Source organism: Callionymus lyra, chromosome 19 (assembly GCF_982586985.1).
Source record: "Callionymus lyra chromosome 19, fCalLyr1.hap1.1, whole genome shotgun sequence".
Classification (NCBI taxonomy): Eukaryota; Metazoa; Chordata; class Actinopteri; order Syngnathiformes; family Callionymidae; genus Callionymus; species Callionymus lyra.
Window position 1 is genome coordinate 8,835,030 of NC_141836.1, and position 19,453 is coordinate 8,854,482.

Sequence of the window (19,453 nt, forward strand, 5' to 3'; positions counted from 1 at the left end):
CTTTGCAAGTAAATTTAACTGTATAATACACTGTATATTTTGAATTGGTAATATGAAAGTGTATTTTAAAGTTTTTTAAAAAGTACCAATAGCATGTTGGATTACGTTGGATGCCTTTCTTTAACACAACAAATGTTTTCAGGTGTCATTTTTATTAAAACAGATTTATTTTTTTTAAATAAAGATAAACTAAAATAGAGAAGTTCAATGTTTTCCTTTTGATTTAATTTGATCAGGGTAAACTACTATTAATAGTATTACAATTTGAAAAGATAATTTGAAATTAATATTTAGGGGCTAATGAAGGACTTCTCATAATAAGGAGCATGTTCTTAAAAAAGGAGTAAAGAAAAAACACCAAAAGCACCTTTTTCCTTAGAATGACCCAACTGTTAATGACTACAGTAAACGAAGAAAACTTTTTTAACCCCTTGTCACAACTCCTCCTCTTAACTTAGATCGTTGCTCATCAACTTGGCTGTAGCTCCATTACCTCGGCCTGCGCCTACTAGGGATGCACTTATCCTCACCTCCTCTGTACTAGTAGGTGCAGAAGATATTTTAAGGGAATTTCTTCTAGATGAATTGACCTCAAATGAACTCATGTGATTCGAACATTGCTTCCTTTTCCCCCTTTTTTTTTTTGCATTTACTAAGAACCTTTCTGGCGCAGATGACATCCACATGTAGATTATAAATATACATATATATATATATATATATATATATATATATATTTCTAGCTTAATGTAAGTCTTGCATTCCAACCTCTTTGTGTATCTTGTTTTTAGTGACATAGCCCATTTTATTTTTATCACTTGCTATTACAGCCACCTCTGGAACAAGAAAGATGATGAATAAAAGTTGAATAGATAATTCAGTTACACTATATTTTATATAGCTTGGAGTTTTATCAACTACAGGGAGAATTATATAAGCGATGTGCTTCTGAGAAGGAGGGCATTTTTTTTTTTGTTACATATCTCACATGCAAACAGTTGCTGCAGATGTCTAAGTGACAGATTTGTATATTGGTTGATCCAAAGAGATGATGATCACAACAACAGAACTATTGTACAGTTCAGTGTATCTTTCAGTTGTCATGCGTTATGTTGAAATGATTAAAAAGACAAACCAGTGGTTTCCTAGTTTCTTTGAGTCATTTTGTTCATTTTAACAACTGTTTTTTTGGCTGCTAACAATCATGAACATGTTATTGTGTGAAAGTAAGTAAGTAATTTTTATTTGTATAGCGCTTTTCCAGACCAGGGTCACAAAGCGCTTAAACAATCAAAACAATATTCAATAAAGTATATACTTTAAAGATCAAGATAAAACTGATAACACAACAGGAGTTCCAGAAAATCAAGGAAAAGCCTGAACAAAAAGTCAATGAAATAAAATGAATACAGGATGAATACAGTTAATATTCTGGGTTACTTTTTTTTTATGTCCCAGAATTTTGAAATTAAATACATTTTGAGTAACTACCACAAGGTTAAAACTTTACAATTTCCTGAAAGACATTTACAAACTAGTTAGTAAATGTGTTTCAGAGTTCCAAGTATGCAAAATTTGGTTCAGAAAATTAAGAGTTTGTAAATTTAGCGTTTTTAAATACATTTTAAAGAAATCCTAAGTTTGTAAATATGTAAATTCGAATCTTGTTTGAGTTTGTAATCTTTTTTAAAGTATGGAAATTCTCTGTTTTGTTTGTACATTCTTTTCTTGCACTTCTGGTCCACCGTACCTTGTCTGAAACAGTTGTGCTAATTTATAAACATATATTTAATTCAAAATAGAAACAAAATAGACACTTGAGGATACATAAAGGAATAGTAAAAAAGGATTCTTACCTAAAGAAGCTGTTTGTGGTTCCAAGACTTCCTTCTTCAAGTCATGTTGTCGAACTTTCATCTTCTAGAAGTTTCTGTAGCTCAGACAAGTCGCATCCTTGTTGGACAAATGGGCGTCAATTTGATTGACAGCTGTCATGAACGACAAAATGTCCAAGATGTCACGAGTTCATTGCTAGCACGCGACTTTCCTTCCTTAAAAAGCGGTTTTAAACTCTTTACTTTAAGCTGAAATTCCTTCATAACCAGTTGTTGTGGATTAAATGTTCTAAATATTAAGTAACAATTTCCGGGTTAGCATTTTTGTTGTGGTGACGCACACAGGTGTTCGAGTGTCGCACTCATGACGTCACACGACGCTACGTAGCTTTACGAGCGTTTAATATTAGCGCGTTTTTTATTATACAGTTTGTCACACAGTTAATTCATGTACTTTTATTTTTTCTAACGTGTTCCATTGTTTAAATAAATACATGTTTTAGTCTTTTTAAGGTTGATAATTGTTTATTTGTAGATAATTAACGACAGTTTGGCACTTAAAAGACTCAACAATTGTTTGTCCGTTGCAAGAAGTGATCGTTGTGCTATCAAAGCCTCCATTAATGTAATATTATCTTAAGTTAATCAAACTTTTGAGGCAAAGGAGGGGAAACTTGCTCATAGGACCATAGAACAGTTGGAGAATGTTAAAATTAAAAAAAAACAACCCAAAAAAATCATCTTAAGATTCAACTGATGAAAGACAAAAATATATAAACAGTGTTGAACTCACGAAGGAAGTAAATCGTCTCCGTGGGTTGTAATAGTCTGCTTTGGTGCATAGTACAGTTGAGCTACACTGATGGCATGTTTGGAGGATATAAAGGGATCTTACTTTGTTGACCTTCAGATCAAGCCACACATAGATCAGTGACTTCTTATTAGAACCGCGTGATTTCCAAATTAGCTGCAGTAAGTAACGTCACAACATGACATGGAAACCAAAGTAAAAAATAACAGAACATTTAATTTAACCAATCCTCCTGTTACAGTGCAAACCTTTCAACATAATCTCCATCCAGAACACTTCTACAGAACAAACACCATAACCAAAAGTTGCTCCTTCTCTCCCTCTCTCTCTCTCTCTGGATTCTTTGCTTCTGCTGCGGAAAATCTCGAATCGAGACGCCAGGAGAGAGGATTCCTTCCCCCGGGAAACAACAGACAAGAGTCCATGATCAACAAGAGTGAATGTAAAAACATCGCGAAGTTAGACTGTAAATGTGCAGACACCATTTGACAAGCTTTGGCCCCGCTGTGCTGTGTGCTCGGTAAAAGAACGGTCCACTCAGAGAACTCCCTCCACGCCTGTGTCTCAGAAAGACAGGAGAGGGGGAAAGAGGAAGGGAGTCTCTTGCTGTTCTTCCCCATGTCACCAGTAGATGGGGCTTTTTGCACCGTAAACAAAAAAAAAAAAGCACACATATCGTCCCCTGGACACACAAGTCAGTGCTTGATGGACATAAAGAATAAAAAATATATTTAAAAATAACAGAATGTGACGAGAGAAAAAAACGACGAGAGCGGTGAAGACTCTCAGTCGATCTTGACCGCCGCGTAGATCTTCCGGATGAACACGTACGCCGCGTAGAATCCAATTGTGCCCGTTAGCAGCCAGAAGGAAAGTACCATCAACGCGGTGTAGCCAAAGTAGAGAAGGGATGGGATGAACTCCACGATGTCCAGCTGCAGAAGAGTGGAGGATCATTAGGATGAGCAACAAGGCCGGGAAAGAGTCAGAAGAAACGTCAACTTTTAGAGTTTTTAAACAGTCTTTTCAGTCAGAACTTTGCTCTCGTGCTACAAAAAGCTGTTAAGTATGTATATTTCACAGTAGATTATCAATCGATGATAATGTCAAAGAGGAAGATAAACCTTTATTCGTCCCACAGTGGGGAACCGTACCTTGTTGATGAAGTAAAAGACAGCATAAATGAGGACGTAGAATGCAGAGCCTCCAGAGACCAGGAAGGTTCTCCACCACCAGCGATAGTCCTTTAAAAAAAATTTAAAAACAACATTAATTCCCCAAGTTATCGGGACCGATAGGCATCCTGGATAGATGGACGTACCTCTGCACAGAGCTGGAAGTAAACCATGACGATGCTGATCTGAGAGCAGGAGACCACGAGGATGATGAAGACCAGGAACAGGAAGCCAAACAGGTAATAGAACTGATTCTCCCAGATGGCCTGGCATTAGAAACAAACACATTTTTAGATGGAATAGTACAGCAAGAGACATTAGGAAACCCGAGACTCACACTAAAAATGAAGAAGAGCTCGATAAACATGGCACCGAAGGGCAGGATTCCTGCCATCAGGATTCTAGAGGGAAGGAAACAAAGAGGATTAATTAATTCATGTTTCTCAGCTTGGGGAACAAGTTTAAAAACTCACCCTACAAACTTGTTCATGTACCAGCGCTGCTCTGGGACCTGTCGAGGGATCTGATTGGTGCGCACGGGGTTATCGTATGGCTGCTTACGGAAGCCGAAGTAGTATCCCAAGTAGACCAGAGGCATGGAAATCCCAAACCACATGCAGAGCAGAGCCAGCATTGTTGTGAAGGGAACCTGGTGAGACACACATGTGTTGTGTGAGATATACAGGAAGGACTTGGACTTGTTTATCTGTGATATGTTAATTTGCAAAGTTAAATTAATGAATGCTTGGAACTGACCGCGCCTGATGAATGTTCTCCCCAGATGAAGCAGTTGAGGACGAAGCAGATTCCAAAAACGACAGCAGGATACAAAGTTGCCGTCTACATGGAAACAAACGTTAAGAAGAAAGTCTAAAAAGAGAAATGTATCACAAAGGTTGATGGACTCACACAAAATGCCCCTTTTCTCCATCGATGGCCTTTCAGTGTGCGGTACAATCGTCCGGCGAAGTAACCACCAAACACTCTAATCATGGAGGACAGAAAATCAGCTTTGAAAGTAAAAAAAAAAAAGACTTCAAAAGTTGGTATCTCACCCCATGAACATGAAAAGGAAACAGGAAGTCGTCATCAGAGCTCCTCGACTGGACGGTGACAACATCCCCAACATCGCAACAACTAGAGAATAAAATAAATCAGCGTCAATAAACTACTTCAAAAGATAACGCTGTTAAATAAAAAGCTTTTGATTTTCCTTCCTTTCAATTGTCAGAAGGTGTGGAAAAAAACAACACGCCTAAAGATAAAAGAAAAGACTCACAGATAACGATGAGGATCATGCAGAAGAGTTGAATGCCTGAGCCCAGCAGGGAGCTGAGGATCATGGGATACTGGGGTGGCCTGAAGACGTCTCCATGAACATTCTTCCAGCCCGACTCCTCCATTGTGTCCTCCTGTTGATTGGAGGAACAGATGGTATGTTGCCTGAAGGTGAATTTAATTTACTCTTGGAACTAGAATACTCATTGACCAGTGACAACATTTAATAGTTTATAATAGCGTATACTTTTACATTAGGAATAATACATTCAAATATTTTACATTTACAATTTCTACATATAACTATAAACCATACCTATTAAAATTGTGGGAAAACACGTTATTAATGACATTAATGGAACTTGGATTAAAACGTACAATGTCATCTTCTCTGTTGTAGTTGGCGATGTCTTTCCTCAAGGTCCTGATGATGATCATACTCAGAATACCTGCGAAGGGGAAAAAAAGGTTTTAAAAAACAATAAAAGGCATAATATCATCCGTTCTAACGTACCAGAGAGGAAAAAGACGACCACCACAGAGTTGACGATGGAGAACCAGTGAATCTGGACGTCGCTCATGGTCAAGTATGTGTCCCATCGGGACGCCCACTTCACTTCGCTTTCCTGCACAAGTGACAAAATACTATTATGTACCGTAATATACAGTCGTGTTGAATTGGTTATTTAATATCGTGAACAGACGGTTATTCATGCCCAAACTCTGATAACTAATGGATCATTTTCTAAACAGACATAATGTCCATGACGGCATTTAAGTTTCCGATCTCTTGATCTGACTATTTAAAAATCCAAGTTTACTTGAGGCATTTTAAATATAATTTGAATTTTATTGACACCGTTTTTAAAGAAATAAATATCTTAAATAGAAATACTTAAACAGATGAGTATCAAATACAACAGATATATATATATATATACACTACCGTTCAAAAGTTTGGGGTCACCCAGAAAATTCTGTGTTTTCCATGAAAAGTCACTTATTTACCACCATGAGTTGTAAACTGAATAGAAAATATAGTCAAGACATTGACAATATATATACACAGTATATATATGTTTATAAAAAAAATTTGTTGTTGAATACAAGAAAAAAAAAAAAAACACTTTTTTAGAGTAAGAACTTGACACTTTCTACAAGTGTTGACACACCCAGTTTCAGTTTGTGGTTCCTGTGTTAACTGATAGTGCTACTATAGTTTAACAGTTACAACCAATTCATTCCCTACACTTTACATTCGTTTTTAGGCTTCAAACTCAACAGCTAAAAAAGTGGATAAAATGTGTACAAATTTGTGAAATTCAAATCATAGTCCGCGTAACCTTATTTGTAGGTATCAAGTTGGTAACGATTCGAATAAACAACAACAATGGGCACTGACCTCCCAGTGGACCGAGTACGTGAACAGGACTTCGTTTTCTTTGGTTGGGTCAATCTCCTGTGGATAAGAGCCACTGGCCTCTGGCAGGATGCATGTTTTTAGCTTCTCTTCTGCCTTCATATCTGCAGAGAAATTCCTAATTTTATGACCAATTTCATGACATCTTGTTCCCCAAAATGACCTTAAAACCTACCGTCTACTTTAACACTTTGTGGGATGACCTCAAATCGCACCACCCTGTACTCGTGCAATTCTCCCTCCTCCACCTTTTCTCTGTGGTAGTACAAGATGAAGGAGAGGTGGTTGTGCAGGTAAAACTGTAAATAGAGAAGAGACACAAAATTAAATGAGAGATACATCCGGTCAGTTGTTTTAGCTTCAATAAGCTCTGAAAGTAGATTTAAGAAGTCAGTCAGAAAACATCAATGCCTTCTTCTAATAATGAAATTATTATTTATAAAATTGTTATTTTTAATTTTCTACCACCTGTTCCCTTATGGGGAACCAATGGAAACAAGCAAGCACCTGATCCCCGCCCAAAAATAATGTATGTAGAAATAAATGTGGTTTGTTAGAATTCCAATCAGTATCCAGAGAAGAAGATAGAAACGCTACCTTGTTGTTGTCGACAAAGCCCAGTCTGTATCCATGTTCAAACTGGACATCCTTCACAGCATCCTTCCTCTGCTCCTCATCTCCTCCCGCCTCCTTGTTTGGGTAAAACTCCAGTCTGGTTGCAACCGGCAAGTTATCTGCAATACTATAAAGGGTGACAACTTGAGAGAACAAATCATTTTTTTAAATTTAATGCATAATAGTTGATAGATTGCGAAGGCAGCTTACAGATGAACATAATATTCCTCCTGTATTCTTTCTGCGATCAACTTGCTCTCTTTGATACTGAGCTTTTTCTTGTTGCACACCACTTCACATTTCTTGTCCTTGTTCATTTCCACATTGTATAGCGTGTTCACAATTCTGTCACCACGCAGCACCTCCCCTGCAGGGAAAGAAGTAGGACAACAGTTTTTAAAACTCGGCCTCATGAGAGTAGATGAGTTAACTAACCCAAGTTCTCCCCCTTGTAAAAGACAGAATCGGGCTTGCAGTATGGCAGTGAGTAGTACTCATAGGGGAGCTGTGTTCGGGAGCTGGTCAGCTTCACTGCCTGGAAGCATAATAAAAAAACAATGCATACAAAAAAATCAGTTGTTATGACACATCGGCAGCCATCTTTTTATATTTCAATAAAAAAATAAAAACATAATGCAGTACAGCAGGACAATACATTTGAATTAAAAACTAATGTGAGATGTAATGCATTTTGTCCCAGGAATGTATAAAATGTTAGAACATATATGAAGCTCATTATTTTCTAACCTTTATATCTACTGTATCACCCTCATGGAAATCCCGGGGAGCCACTCCAGGTACGTAAAATGGCCGCACCACAGGCAACGACGACAGCAGCAGCAAGGCCCACCACGTCTCCTGAAACATAAACACACAAGACATCAAAGCAAGAACAAACCTTTTATGTAATTTTCATCTTTGACTTAGTAAGTAACAAGATGTTCATAATGTGATTCTACAAGATTTCTTATTAATGTACATATCAAAACCTCACATTTCCATTTGGTATAAAGTTTGTATCATGGTAAAGTATTTGATCATCACATGATTAAGAGGGTTGGTCAATGAGTAAATTCGACAGAGAAACAAAGGCTGTGTGATTGATAATCAATAAACCCCCCCAAAAAGGGTGATGCCTTTTGAAAGTTACTAGTAGAAAATTATTAAAATATAATTTAATAACTTGCTAACTTCATGGTGATTGCCATTTAAGCGTCATACAATCTAAATCGTCCACTAATTCAGGATATGTAGACTCATGTAAGTGTAGTTTCCCTGCTTTACTCTTTAGCAGAAAAACTACAACTGTCCATAACATGAGAATATATTTCCAGGATGAAATGATGCCTGATACACATTGTTCCAGGATTTCTAACAGCACGGCAAACAAATGTTACCGCTGGCATGACATGGTGACTCCACTGAGGTGCCTGTGATAAGAGTGATTGGCTGAAGGGAGGTTGAATGTTTAAAAAGAGATTAAAACGGTAATAGCAAAGAGTCACATGAAACTTCAGCAGCACTGCCTTAGTTTTTAGTAACAGTTGAACCCAAATTTAAAATAGTTTATAAAAAAGAAATAGCTGTAAGTAAGTAATTGTTATTTGTATAGCGCTTTTCCAGACCAGGGTCACAAAGCGCTTAAACAATCAAAACAATATTCAATAAAGTATATACTTTAAAGATCAAGATAAAACTGATAACACAACAGGAGTTCCAGAAAATCAAGGAAAAGCCTGAACAAATAAAAACGTCTTAAGATGTTTCTTGAAGGAGTCAGTAGATCCATCAAGCAAAGAGAGAGGAAGATCGTTTAAAAAAATCAACATCTTATTCCTAAACTATTATTCCAGGTTATGCTTTAACTTAAGTCCAATTTAAATGAATCACATGCTTTATTCTGCTCCAATGTTATGAAAATATTGAAATACTTGGTTACAACAAAATATTTCCTAATATAACACAAGTGATCCTTTTTAATATTAAAAAAAATGGGAATGCATGTTTATGTCAAAACTAATAAGAACGTTCTGTATGTAAATAAAGGCACACATTAGATGATTTAAAGCTTTATTAAAATGTAGATTTTTGAAACTTGGGGTGTTCACAAGTATAATAATGTTAACATTAGGTGGATAAGGCGGAAGTTGGTCGACAAGTTTTAGAGAATGTCGTAACAAAAACGATATCACTTGCCTGGGATAGTTCTGATCGTAACAATACGGTATATTGACCGGAATAACTCGTTGGAGCTGATGTATTACTGACATGTTACTGCACTGATACTAGTTCATGGGGCGAACATCGCTAACAATGAGTGAAAGTTGGATTAGCAGTTTTCTCTGGACGAAACAACACATGACAACATTTAAACCCAGTTCATTGCTAACCTTTAGAGAAGTCATAGTTACATTAATCGAGGTGAATCCAAGTACATGTCATATAGCAAGATATTAGTTATAGTCAAGCTAGGTTAGCTAACACAAGCCAGTTAGCAAGAACCGTATAAGAGGGAGCTGACAAAGCCAGTCCCTCACAGCGGGGAATATATTCCAGATGTAGAAATATATACTAAACAATATGTGTCAAACTATACTACGTGTTACTATATTCGCAGTTTAGTAGAGCCTAAGAAAAAGAAGAGTTTGCTTCTCCACTCACCATCGCTGCGGCCGCCATTTTGAATACGTGTCATTCGTGACGTCAGAGAAATATTGTGACGGTTTCATTCTTTAAAAGTATAAACAAAAATGCAAAGACGCCTTTGGTCAGTGATAGAAAGTAAGCACTAAAGATAAAAACCCGAGTATATAAACATATATAGAAAGATCCAAAAATTTAAATGATTTATAAAAGTAATAATACAATGACACGAAATAAAAACATTTAAAGAATGGGGGTTGATGGAATTAAGCATGCAATATCATTTTATAATTTTACTATGTAATATAACAATTAAAATTTGATTTAATGCTGTTCAGATATATGTTGTGCATAGCTTTATGAAATAAAGAGGCAAATTGCAAAGGTTTTGGTTATACTATTGCGCAAAGAATTGTTCTGTGAGTGAAAGAAGAGGAAAAAGACTTTTTGATAGAATCTTAGAACTTTCCAGTTGTAACATTCACACCTGATCTTAGTAAATAATCCTCAGTCAGGAAGAGTCCACTCCCACAAAAAAAACTCCAGATAAATCTTTTCCATTTCTATGATCATGGCCCAAACCGACAGAATATACGATTAAAGAACATGGACAACAATTTTATTTATCAACGTTTATTTTACGTAAAATCATCAGTACAAACATAAATTACAGTTCAAATGCTTCATTTGACCTCAAATATGACGGAAACATGTTCCATCCCTTCTTATTTTTATGCCTTTATGCACGAGAAGAATATCCTGTTAATGTAATAAATAAGAAACAATGTAAGGCACAAGGTATTATATTAATGTATTCAATAAAAAATATGGACTCGGATCAGTCTTTCCAGTTCGTTTTTTAGTAAAGCAATCAACAATATATCATTTGGTCTCTGTTTTTAGCTAGTTCATCGTCTTCTTCTCATTTCCATCATGATGTCTTGAATCTCTATTTACAACCGAAAAGACACAGGTTTACTCTTTTTTTTTTATTAATTCAAAACTTACTAATGATAAGTATTCCACTAATAGTAAACAATAGAATACAAAAAGAGCTTTTAGTAACTAAGCTATAAAAATATTCTCTGTACAGCTTGTGGTATTTATCTGATAAAAACAGAAATGAGTGAAGAAAGTACTGCATTATTTACTTTGATAGCTGAAAAAAAAAAAAGAAATAATCATGGCTGCTGCTGATACTGGCTCTCTGTGGCTGTGTAGAAGTCCTCCAGCACGCTCTGCAGGTACTCAAAGGTGGGACGGTTGTCGGGCTTGTTCTTCCAACACTCCGTCATGATCTCGTACAGTTCCGTGGGACAGCTGTCCAGACGCTGCATGCGGTGTCCCTTCTCCAGCGATCGAATCACCTCGGGGTTAGTCATTCCTGACAATAATTAACAAGGAGGAAATAACGTTTCCTAGTGTTGAGATCATTTTATTTGTTTACGTGATGACAAACATTTAGAAACACGTTACCTGGGTATGGTGTTCGTCCATAGCTGATGATCTCTGTGAGCAAAACCCCAAAAGACCAGACGTCCGATTTGATGGTGAAGGAGCCGAAGTTGATGGCTTCAGGGGCCGTCCACTTGATGGGGAATTTGGCTCCTGGATTTCAGAGGATAAAGTCTTGTCACCCCCATAGTTAACCGATGTTTTCCCCCGTGCTACTACACACCTTCTCTGGCAGTGTATTCGTTGTCCTCGATGATACGAGCGAGACCGAAGTCTGCGATTTTGCACACCAGGGTACTGTTGACCAGGATGTTTGCAGCTCTGAGGTCTCTGTGGATATAGTTCCTGAGCTCGATGTAGGCCATGCCTTCTGCAATCTGGAATCCAGAATATGATGAATTTTAAGACACAAAATACAATTTACTGAATTGTTTTTACCAGTGATAATAATTAAGCTTGTTTAGTGAACGTACCTGTGCAGAAAAGTCAATGAGCTTGGGGAGAATAACGCGACCACCCTCGTCACTTTTCAGGAAGTCTAGTAAACTACCTACAGAAAAACAGACCAACAAATTCATGTAGGACTTATCACTACACTAAGTAGTAGTAATAGTAATAGTAGTAGAAGTAATACACTTCTGCGGAAATAGTGTAGATATTAAAAAGTGAAAGGAATGAGTTTATGAATGTTATTTCAAACCAGCATAACACATGTAAATATTGGTCCAAAATAGACAAATAATGACACAAATAAATCACAATAAAAAAGAAAAAAAAGTACTGTAGGAAGGAAAGAAAGGAATAGGAAGAAGAAAAAATACTTCTTCAGTTTGTATCAAATTGCCACATATTTCTACATAGATATCCATAAAAATACACAATATATATGCTCTTATAGCAATAGGAAGCAACATATATTTAGTCTCTTATCATCTATGTTACACAAGATACAATTATATAGTACAATATTTATTCATATACTAAGCAGTTATCCATATAAATATCCATATATACACATGTATGCTACGTTATTATTTTTATTCTCCTGTAAATATACACCATATAATGTTTGTTTTTTCTAGATGAATCCCTTATCATCCTTAGTTATCTCACTTCATTTCCAATATACTTATTTAGAGATATTCTTTCATACCTTTTTTAAGATGATTTATGTTGTAATTTATTCTCAAGACAACGTTATATTTATAAACGCCATTCTTTAAAGAACGGAATGTGAAATCAAATCTTGGTTCAAAATAATAATGTAATAGTTTCTGTCACCATGAGAAGAAGGTTTTCTAGGGTTGAATAATTATTGATTTCAATATTTTAAAATGACTGATCTCAGATGGATGGGTATAAGGATGAACAAGTCGCACACCTTTCTCCATCAACTCAGTGATGATGTAAATGGGTTCGTCCTTGGTGACCACCGCGTGCAGACGGACTAGCTTATCGTGCTGGAGGCTCTTCATCAGGTTGGCCTCGCCCATGAAGGCTTCCACCGACATGCTCCCGGGCTTCATGGTCTTCACCGCCACCTTGGTGTGTTTATTGTACGTGGCTTCCGAAAGAAAACACGTTCAGTCAGACGATGAAAAGCTTTTTTTTCTACCTCCAATCCGACTTTCATCTCACCCAGCCACACATCTCCAAACTGTCCGGCTCCGAGTTTCCGCTCCATCTTCAGGGAGGAGCGTGGAATCTCCCAGGCGTCCTTCTCCCACGGCTTCTCCGGTTTAGGGCTTAGGCAGGCATTCGTCAGGGTTTGGCAGAGGCCATCTCCCTGCTCTAGAGCGAGGACATCAAGTTAAGTGAATAGACTCATGATAGATAGATACAGTTTCTTATTTGGATGCTGCACTCACAGCCCAAAACAATAGTTTTCCAAGAATATTTAATATAATTTGCTTATCAGTACAATCAGCTGCTCCACAGATATTTAAATAAATCATATATTAATATATAATATATTAGCTTAAATTAAGAAATAGCTGCATTATGAATTTACTCTTGTTGATAAGGAACAGGTTACAAAAGGATGATTTTAAAATGTAGATGCAGGCGGATTACAAACAGATTTTGCTTTAATTCCATATGAATAAGCAATAGCATAATTGTAAAATGCATAATACGGTATTTTTTATTGGTTCATAGCTAATTGATCTTGTGAAAGTAATACTACCATTCTGATACATTCACTGTGTTTTCAGTGTAATATGTGTTTATTCAGCTTTAATTTAGTGAAAAAAGATCCTTGATTTGAGCTTTGAATCCTCCTTGTTGACTTAAAGTACATCAAGGTATATATTTTTGGGCCATCGGGTCACCTTGACCCTGAGATAACACAAGGGATAGAATGTCAACCCCCAACCTGGGGGCCAAATCTGGACCACCAAGTCATTATATGTGGCCCGAGAGATGGTTTGCCAGATTAATTTAAAATTTGTGACCTGTTAAGAGGTTTAAGTGTTAAGATAATATAAGGAACAGAGATTATTGATGTCTACAAATATATAGAGACTTCCAATAATATTAAAAGTTTTGTTTGAGAATAGATAACAAACAGGAAGATAATTAGAATAAGGCACAATATCCCTTTTTGTTACAGAAAGTAATTAAAACAAAAGTAAGTAAATTCTTAATTAAAAAATCATTGTTATTATTTTAACAACAATATTATCATCGATAATATCAAATGCTCAAATTGTGAGTTGAGGGACTGACTCTTGTAATGGCTGATCAGCTCCTGCAGGGTTTTGAAGGTGATCCGTGGAGAGATGTAGTACCCTCCGTTGTCCAGCGTCCGGATCTTGTAATGTTTCACCTTCTCCACGGACTGGCCGGAATTGTCCCGGATAGACAGGGAGTAGGCCCCTGTGGTCGTAGAAGGCAGTTTTAAACCCGTTTTATTCTGATGTCATCGTTTGTCTGTCGATAACTCACCCTTGGTCGTCTCGCTGTCCCTGATCATGAAGGATCCCACTTTGTTGCCGGCGGCCAGCAGCTGCCGCTCAGCGTCCTTCCTGCTCACGCCTTTGAAGAACCAGCTGATCATCGGGACACAACAGAAGCAAAGGTCAAGGGTTAACAGGTCTGACCAGAAAATACACTTTTTAAAGGCCGGATTCAGAGGAGAAGACAATAAAAATGAGATTATAAATTTGCCAAAATGGAATATTCTACTGCACAAATGATATTCACATTATCAACAACATAAACAATTGAAACAATAGAAGTTTCCGAAACATCGGTCCACCTACTCTTCTGCCTCCAAAGTATCTTTGGCCACATAATTGCTCGGGATGAAACCCTCCCGACTGGTGCTGATGAGCATGGCTTTCCACCACTCTCCTGACCTAAAGAAAGACAGGAAAAAAAGTCATTCATCAAATTCATTCAGGGATTAGTTGTTTGTTTTTTTTAATTCCTGGTGGTTTTAATGGAACTCTTTGTGTGTAGGGAATTCCCCAAGATTCACTTCTTGGCCCATTTTATTTCACGATGACATCACCCACACAGAGATGCTTTATTTTCTATGCAAATGACAGATAAGGGTGTTTTTGGTTCCCTTTTTCTCTAACCCTCAATGCAAACACCAACTGTTATTTTAACCCGTAAGGGCTTCTAATAAAAGAAACCCAAAGCTCAGTCTGTGCTTTACCTCCCCTGGAAAATGGCCGGATTACTCACTCTTCTAAGATGCGGAGCTTGTCTCCCTTCTTGAAGCCGAGGTCCCCGTCGTGTATCGCGTCGTAGTCGTACAACGCCATTGCGATGAAGCCAACTTCACCTTCAAAGATGGACGAGAAAAGCAGTACATCAAGACGTATGTCCGTGGCATTTTGACTAGTAGTTTTTGTGGAGAGGAACAGAGAAAATTTAAGCTACATAAAAATGGTTTAAGACACTCTAATAAAGAGAAATACTTCCTCAATCATATCACAGTGACCTTCAGTCACTCAGGTCAGTTTGCTCTTTACACTATAACCAACATCATTCTGTAATGCAACTACCTGTGTCAGTGCGACAGTTATCTGAACCCATATTCTCTGCTTGCTTTCTGTTACAGACTTTTAAGGTGTTTACGTTGTCTAGAAAAATATGTCCAGAAGATGCATTTAAAAAAGTCACTCACCATCAAGCGAGTTGGATGGGATCTTACTCTGAGAACCAAAAGAAAGAGAATTATTTTCACTGACAAAGTGGAAAAAAAATGTACTGATATATTTAATTATGGTTTAATAAAAGAGAAGAAAGACAAGTGACATTCAAATGGTGTCAAATACTAGTGAATGGGACCACGATGCACACTCTTCACAAATTGTGTACTCCAGGTAAATGTTGACAAATAACTGCAGTTATTCATAAAGAGCTACAGTAAGAAGAACGAAGAACGTTACAGGATACATCTGCGATGATATAAAGGAGAAGTCACACGTTTCTGGTTCATCCATGTGTGAAAACAACAGAATCAATAAGTAAATACAAAAGCAGAAGCAAACGGCAGTTTGCTAAATCCTTGGAAGACTAAGAAGCAAAATATAATGATATTTTTATTATATATTATATTAAATATTATTATTATTCTTTAAATAATATGGAAAATAAGTAATTTTATTAAGATTTATATTGTTAATCATGTAATTCAAAATAATTGGACAGAATGTTCAGATTGAGACCAATCTTTTTTTTTAATCTTCTCTATTGCGCAACTTCCCAATTATTATCATGGTTTACTAACACGTGTAGAGCACACACACACACACACACACAAGGAAACCAATAAGGTCAAACATTCAATGTGACGATTGGACAGAAGACATTTTCTTGTTATTGCAAATTATCTTTGGATTTAGCCACTTTATGAACATCTAGAACAACTATTAGTGGAAGTAGCATATTTAGTTTATCAAGAAGCAGAAAGACGCAATCGTGCTTCTGACACACGTTAGCTCTCATAAAACAATTTATAACACAAGTTTATTACAGTTCAGCTTGACCTCAGACAATAACACAATTAATTTTTCGCATTAAAACCAAGCACGTTTAAAAAACAAAAAGAAAATTAAATATTCTGTACATGTGAAGGAGATTGTATCAATTTATGACGGCGACAACAAGCATTATGTAAGAATCCTGTTTCATAACTGTTTGGGGAAACCAGATGTTGATACTCAGAACTGATACAATCATGAGGCTGAAAGATGGTGTGAATATTGAACACATTACATGTTGATTATTAATGATACACATGCAGCGAGACTGTGAGCCTATTGATCAATAAAGTAGTTGTTAGGGTTTTATGAAGGAGTTGACCTTCGGATCGTCTTAACCGTTATAAATATTTAACCGTTACTCGTTCGTGGATCGGTAGGTGTCGATTCATTCTCTGTGAATTCCCCCCCAAAAAAAGGATGAGAAGTCAAAAACGGGATGAAGTTTATTTGTCGGTTCTTACCGTGTTGTTTCCAAACTTCCCGGAGGTCGGGTCCTTCACGTAGTGGGCCACCTGTGCACGGCTGTTATCGTTGCTGTTGGAGTCCTTGTCTGAGAACTCATCCTCCTTCTTGGAGCCCACGCAGCCCATTGTGCTTCCTGCGCTGGAGAAACATGGACACGTTAAATAAATCAACCAAAAACCAGGCTTACCGGGAATTCATTTGAATATAGGAAGATATTATTTCTTCTTTTGCATAAAATTTGTTTGATATAACATCATACGATTATAATAATAATAATACTTGTAATTTAAGGTGTTGTGTCTGTAACTGTACACAACTTATTTTAAAAAATTGACACCAAACTGTGGCGAAATCAAAACAGGCGCTTGGACTGTGTGTTTTTTTTGGACATTTTGTTACTTATAAACTGTTTAGTACGCACAAATATATCAATACGCATTTTTAGTTAAAACATGAAACGTCTAAAAACGATTGAGGTTCTTAGAAACATGAATGAGGTGTGTTGATGATTATCATTTAATGTAAGGTTTATTTTTCAATAATCGTAACGTGAACACTATATACTATTGAGGAGTATTTTCTGTAGGAGCTTTGTCTCAGCTGACACTCATATGATGCATAACCCTGACAAGAGAATTAGCTCATTGTTGGTGAAGTATAAATGTGTATTTTCATGCTAAATACATGATCATAAGTTAAGTTGTATCTGCATCGTTGTCAAACTTCATTCTCATGTTTATCACGCAAAGAGACAAATGTAGGAATAATGTTCATAGACTCTTTATTATTCTGAAGAAAGGTTTTTGATCCAAACAGTTTTATGTATATCGGTGAGAAGAAGTGTCACATGGTTGACTGGTTGTGAAATATGTGCTTTCCTTGTGCAGAAGTGAAACAAAGAAGATAACAAAAGCACCAAAGTTAAAATAGATTTTGATTATATTTAAAGGTTTAATTAATTTCCCCTTTTTGCAAATTCACAATTGTGTTTTTTAGGGTCTCAATGCTTAAGCAATTATCCATATTTTAAATATATTTATTTCATGACGTTGATTGATACAGTGTGTTCTTTGGACTATGTCATCATTTTTCATTACAGGGTTGTTTCATTTTTCTCTTGTGACAGAAAGGGTTGTCAAGGTTTGCAAGTACTTTCAGTTTACCATGGAAAGTGTCACAACACTGTACAAATCTAGTTCCCCTTAGAAAGTTGACCTCTGAGACACAAGACGTCCTGTAACCCATCAGAGTCAACTTATAATTTCACATGTCAGTATGTGACACTTTACAGTTATTTTTGTACCACAATTATAGAAGCACTTTCTGATGCGTCACTTTTAATAAGCTTCCTGTGGAGTACGTCAGAGTGTTGTGTTGTCTTGACTCTGTCAATGGGAGTTTCGTGCCTCGGTACAAATTTATGTTGCAAGGTTGTTTCACCTCTGTGACTTGTGATGTGTAATTGCGGTCAGTTGTGTTAATAGCAGGAAGACAAGTTGGGGTTCTGCTTAAGTTGCTGCCCCCGCGACCCGAGCAGGGAGAAGGGGAAGAAGATACATCGTGGGAATATTCGTGTTTAATGTCTCGATTTTGGTTCTAAAGTCTAGAGAAGGAGTTGATTTGTTATAGATTATAGCAAAGGTATTCATTTGGCAACACGTATCCATTGTTTTTATGTATTATTTTTGACTTCTCGGAGGTTATGTTTTCTCTAGTGTTGTCAACAGTATAACACAAAAAAAAGAGAATGGATTCACATGAAATCCTGAGAATTGGTTAAATATTGGCTAACGTGGTGATTGAAGCTCCATTAAGAACTGAAAATAAAACTAAAATTAAAGCAATTAACCAACCCATCAACAAAAAACTGAACGTTATACAAAACAACATCTAATGGAATCACAGCAATAATCAAGTTATGTGCCTACACACTCGATCTACACCATTTATCATTCAGAAACACCTTAAAAAGATAGAATCTGGAGGAAAACACATATTTACACTCTAGTAAGAAAACCTTAAATGTTAAATATACTCACTTTAATTAGGGTAACAATTCATTTGACCATTTATTTCTTGTCTAGACTCACAAGGGCGATGATGCTGGAGACTTTTCATTTTTTTATGTTCAGTTTCAGATGGTGATCTCCACCATTTTTAATGCAAGTTCCTCTTTTTTCTTTCAACTGTTAATTCAAACTATTCTTCCTCTCAATGTTCACAACATAACTTCATGATCAAAACACAATTTATGTATATATTATCTTGTCATTTTTATTTGGTTTATTCTAGTTTTTATTAAATCCAATTTAAAAGTAGAAAGAAAACCTTACCGTCTTTGTACAAAACACAGGTAGGAAGATCTGTGATGCTGTGGAATGTCTTCTCGAGTCAAACGACTGCAGAAGAATTCATCCTTTTTTTCAGAGGTTGACGTCCATTGTTGAAGAGCAACTGTTCGTCTGCTGCGTGAGGGAAGTGCAGAGCTGACCACTAAACGAGGAAGTCAGACAGACGGAGAAAAAGAGGAACCCGGCTTCAGTGCTCAACACCAATCAGACAGATTATGACCGGCCCACCCATCTGTGATGCCTTGACAGGCAGGAAACATCCCTCGTTTCAAAATAAAACTCATTTGACAATATTTTTGGAAAGGAATGCTACTGCTCTACATTTAATCATTGATCTTTTTTTCCTTAAACTATACTATTATGATTGTCTTTTTCTTCTTTTTACTAGTATCACAACCCCTTCTG

At 36.6% G+C, this 19,453-nt stretch overlaps 2 protein-coding genes across 3 annotated transcripts; both read right to left on the bottom strand.

The window, feature by feature from the left end:
- Positions 1-2,332: 2,332 nt before the first annotated feature.
- Positions 2,333-9,841, bottom strand: tm9sf4 (transmembrane 9 superfamily protein member 4). The gene is made up of 18 exons (XM_087781844.1): positions 9,796-9,841; positions 7,882-7,992; positions 7,570-7,669; positions 7,345-7,501; positions 7,117-7,261; positions 6,695-6,818; positions 6,502-6,623; positions 5,614-5,725; positions 5,478-5,548; positions 5,101-5,233; positions 4,877-4,958; positions 4,731-4,806; positions 4,578-4,661; positions 4,295-4,470; positions 4,159-4,222; positions 3,968-4,087; positions 3,801-3,890; positions 2,333-3,581 (listed from the first exon to the last, which is right to left on the bottom strand). Exons 1-18 carry the CDS (start codon positions 9,811-9,813, stop codon positions 3,432-3,434), a joined length of 1,935 nt encoding a protein of 644 aa, XP_087637970.1. The 5' UTR covers positions 9,814-9,841; the 3' UTR covers positions 2,333-3,431.
- A 553-nt stretch (positions 9,842-10,394) lies between these two features.
- hck (HCK proto-oncogene, Src family tyrosine kinase) lies at positions 10,395-19,182 on the bottom strand. 2 transcript variants are annotated; one of them, XM_087780856.1, is made up of 13 exons: positions 19,031-19,182; positions 16,694-16,830; positions 15,371-15,398; positions 14,926-15,025; positions 14,496-14,591; positions 14,179-14,282; positions 13,960-14,109; positions 12,871-13,023; positions 12,614-12,796; positions 11,706-11,782; positions 11,456-11,609; positions 11,254-11,385; positions 10,395-11,161 (listed from the first exon to the last, which is right to left on the bottom strand). In XM_087780856.1, the coding sequence occupies exons 2-13, from the start codon at positions 16,820-16,822 to the stop codon at positions 10,959-10,961; spliced, it is 1,509 nt and encodes a 502-aa protein (XP_087636982.1). In that variant the 5' UTR covers positions 16,823-16,830; positions 19,031-19,182; the 3' UTR covers positions 10,395-10,958. The 2 variants fall into 2 exon arrangements, with proteins under 2 accessions (XP_087636982.1, XP_087636983.1); XM_087780857.1 differs by having other exon boundaries at positions 16,694-16,835.
- Positions 19,183-19,453: the final 271 nt, after the last annotated feature.

What these genes read in the sequence shown, in the direction of transcription:
- hck (XM_087780856.1), bottom strand. Translation starts at nt 16,822, where the DNA reads ATGGGCTGCGTGGGCTCCAAGAAGGAGGATGAGTTCTCAGACAAGGAC. An exon ending in TCATTGACTTTTCTGCACAG is followed by an intron (nt 11,610 to 11,705) that starts GTACGTTCACTA and finishes TCTGGATTCCAG; the next exon opens with ATTGCAGAAGGCATGGCCTA. An exon ending in TGGACGAACACCATACCCAG is followed by an intron (nt 11,162 to 11,253) that starts GTAACGTGTTTC and finishes AATTATTGTCAG; the next exon opens with GAATGACTAACCCCGAGGTG.
- tm9sf4 (XM_087781844.1), bottom strand. An exon ending in GGAGAAAAGGGGCATTTTGT is followed by an intron (nt 4,662 to 4,730) that starts GTGAGTCCATCA and finishes GTTTCCATGTAG; the next exon opens with ACGGCAACTTTGTATCCTGC. An exon ending in ACTTCCAGCTCTGTGCAGAG is followed by an intron (nt 3,891 to 3,967) that starts GTACGTCCATCT and finishes TTTTTTTTAAAG; the next exon opens with GACTATCGCTGGTGGTGGAG.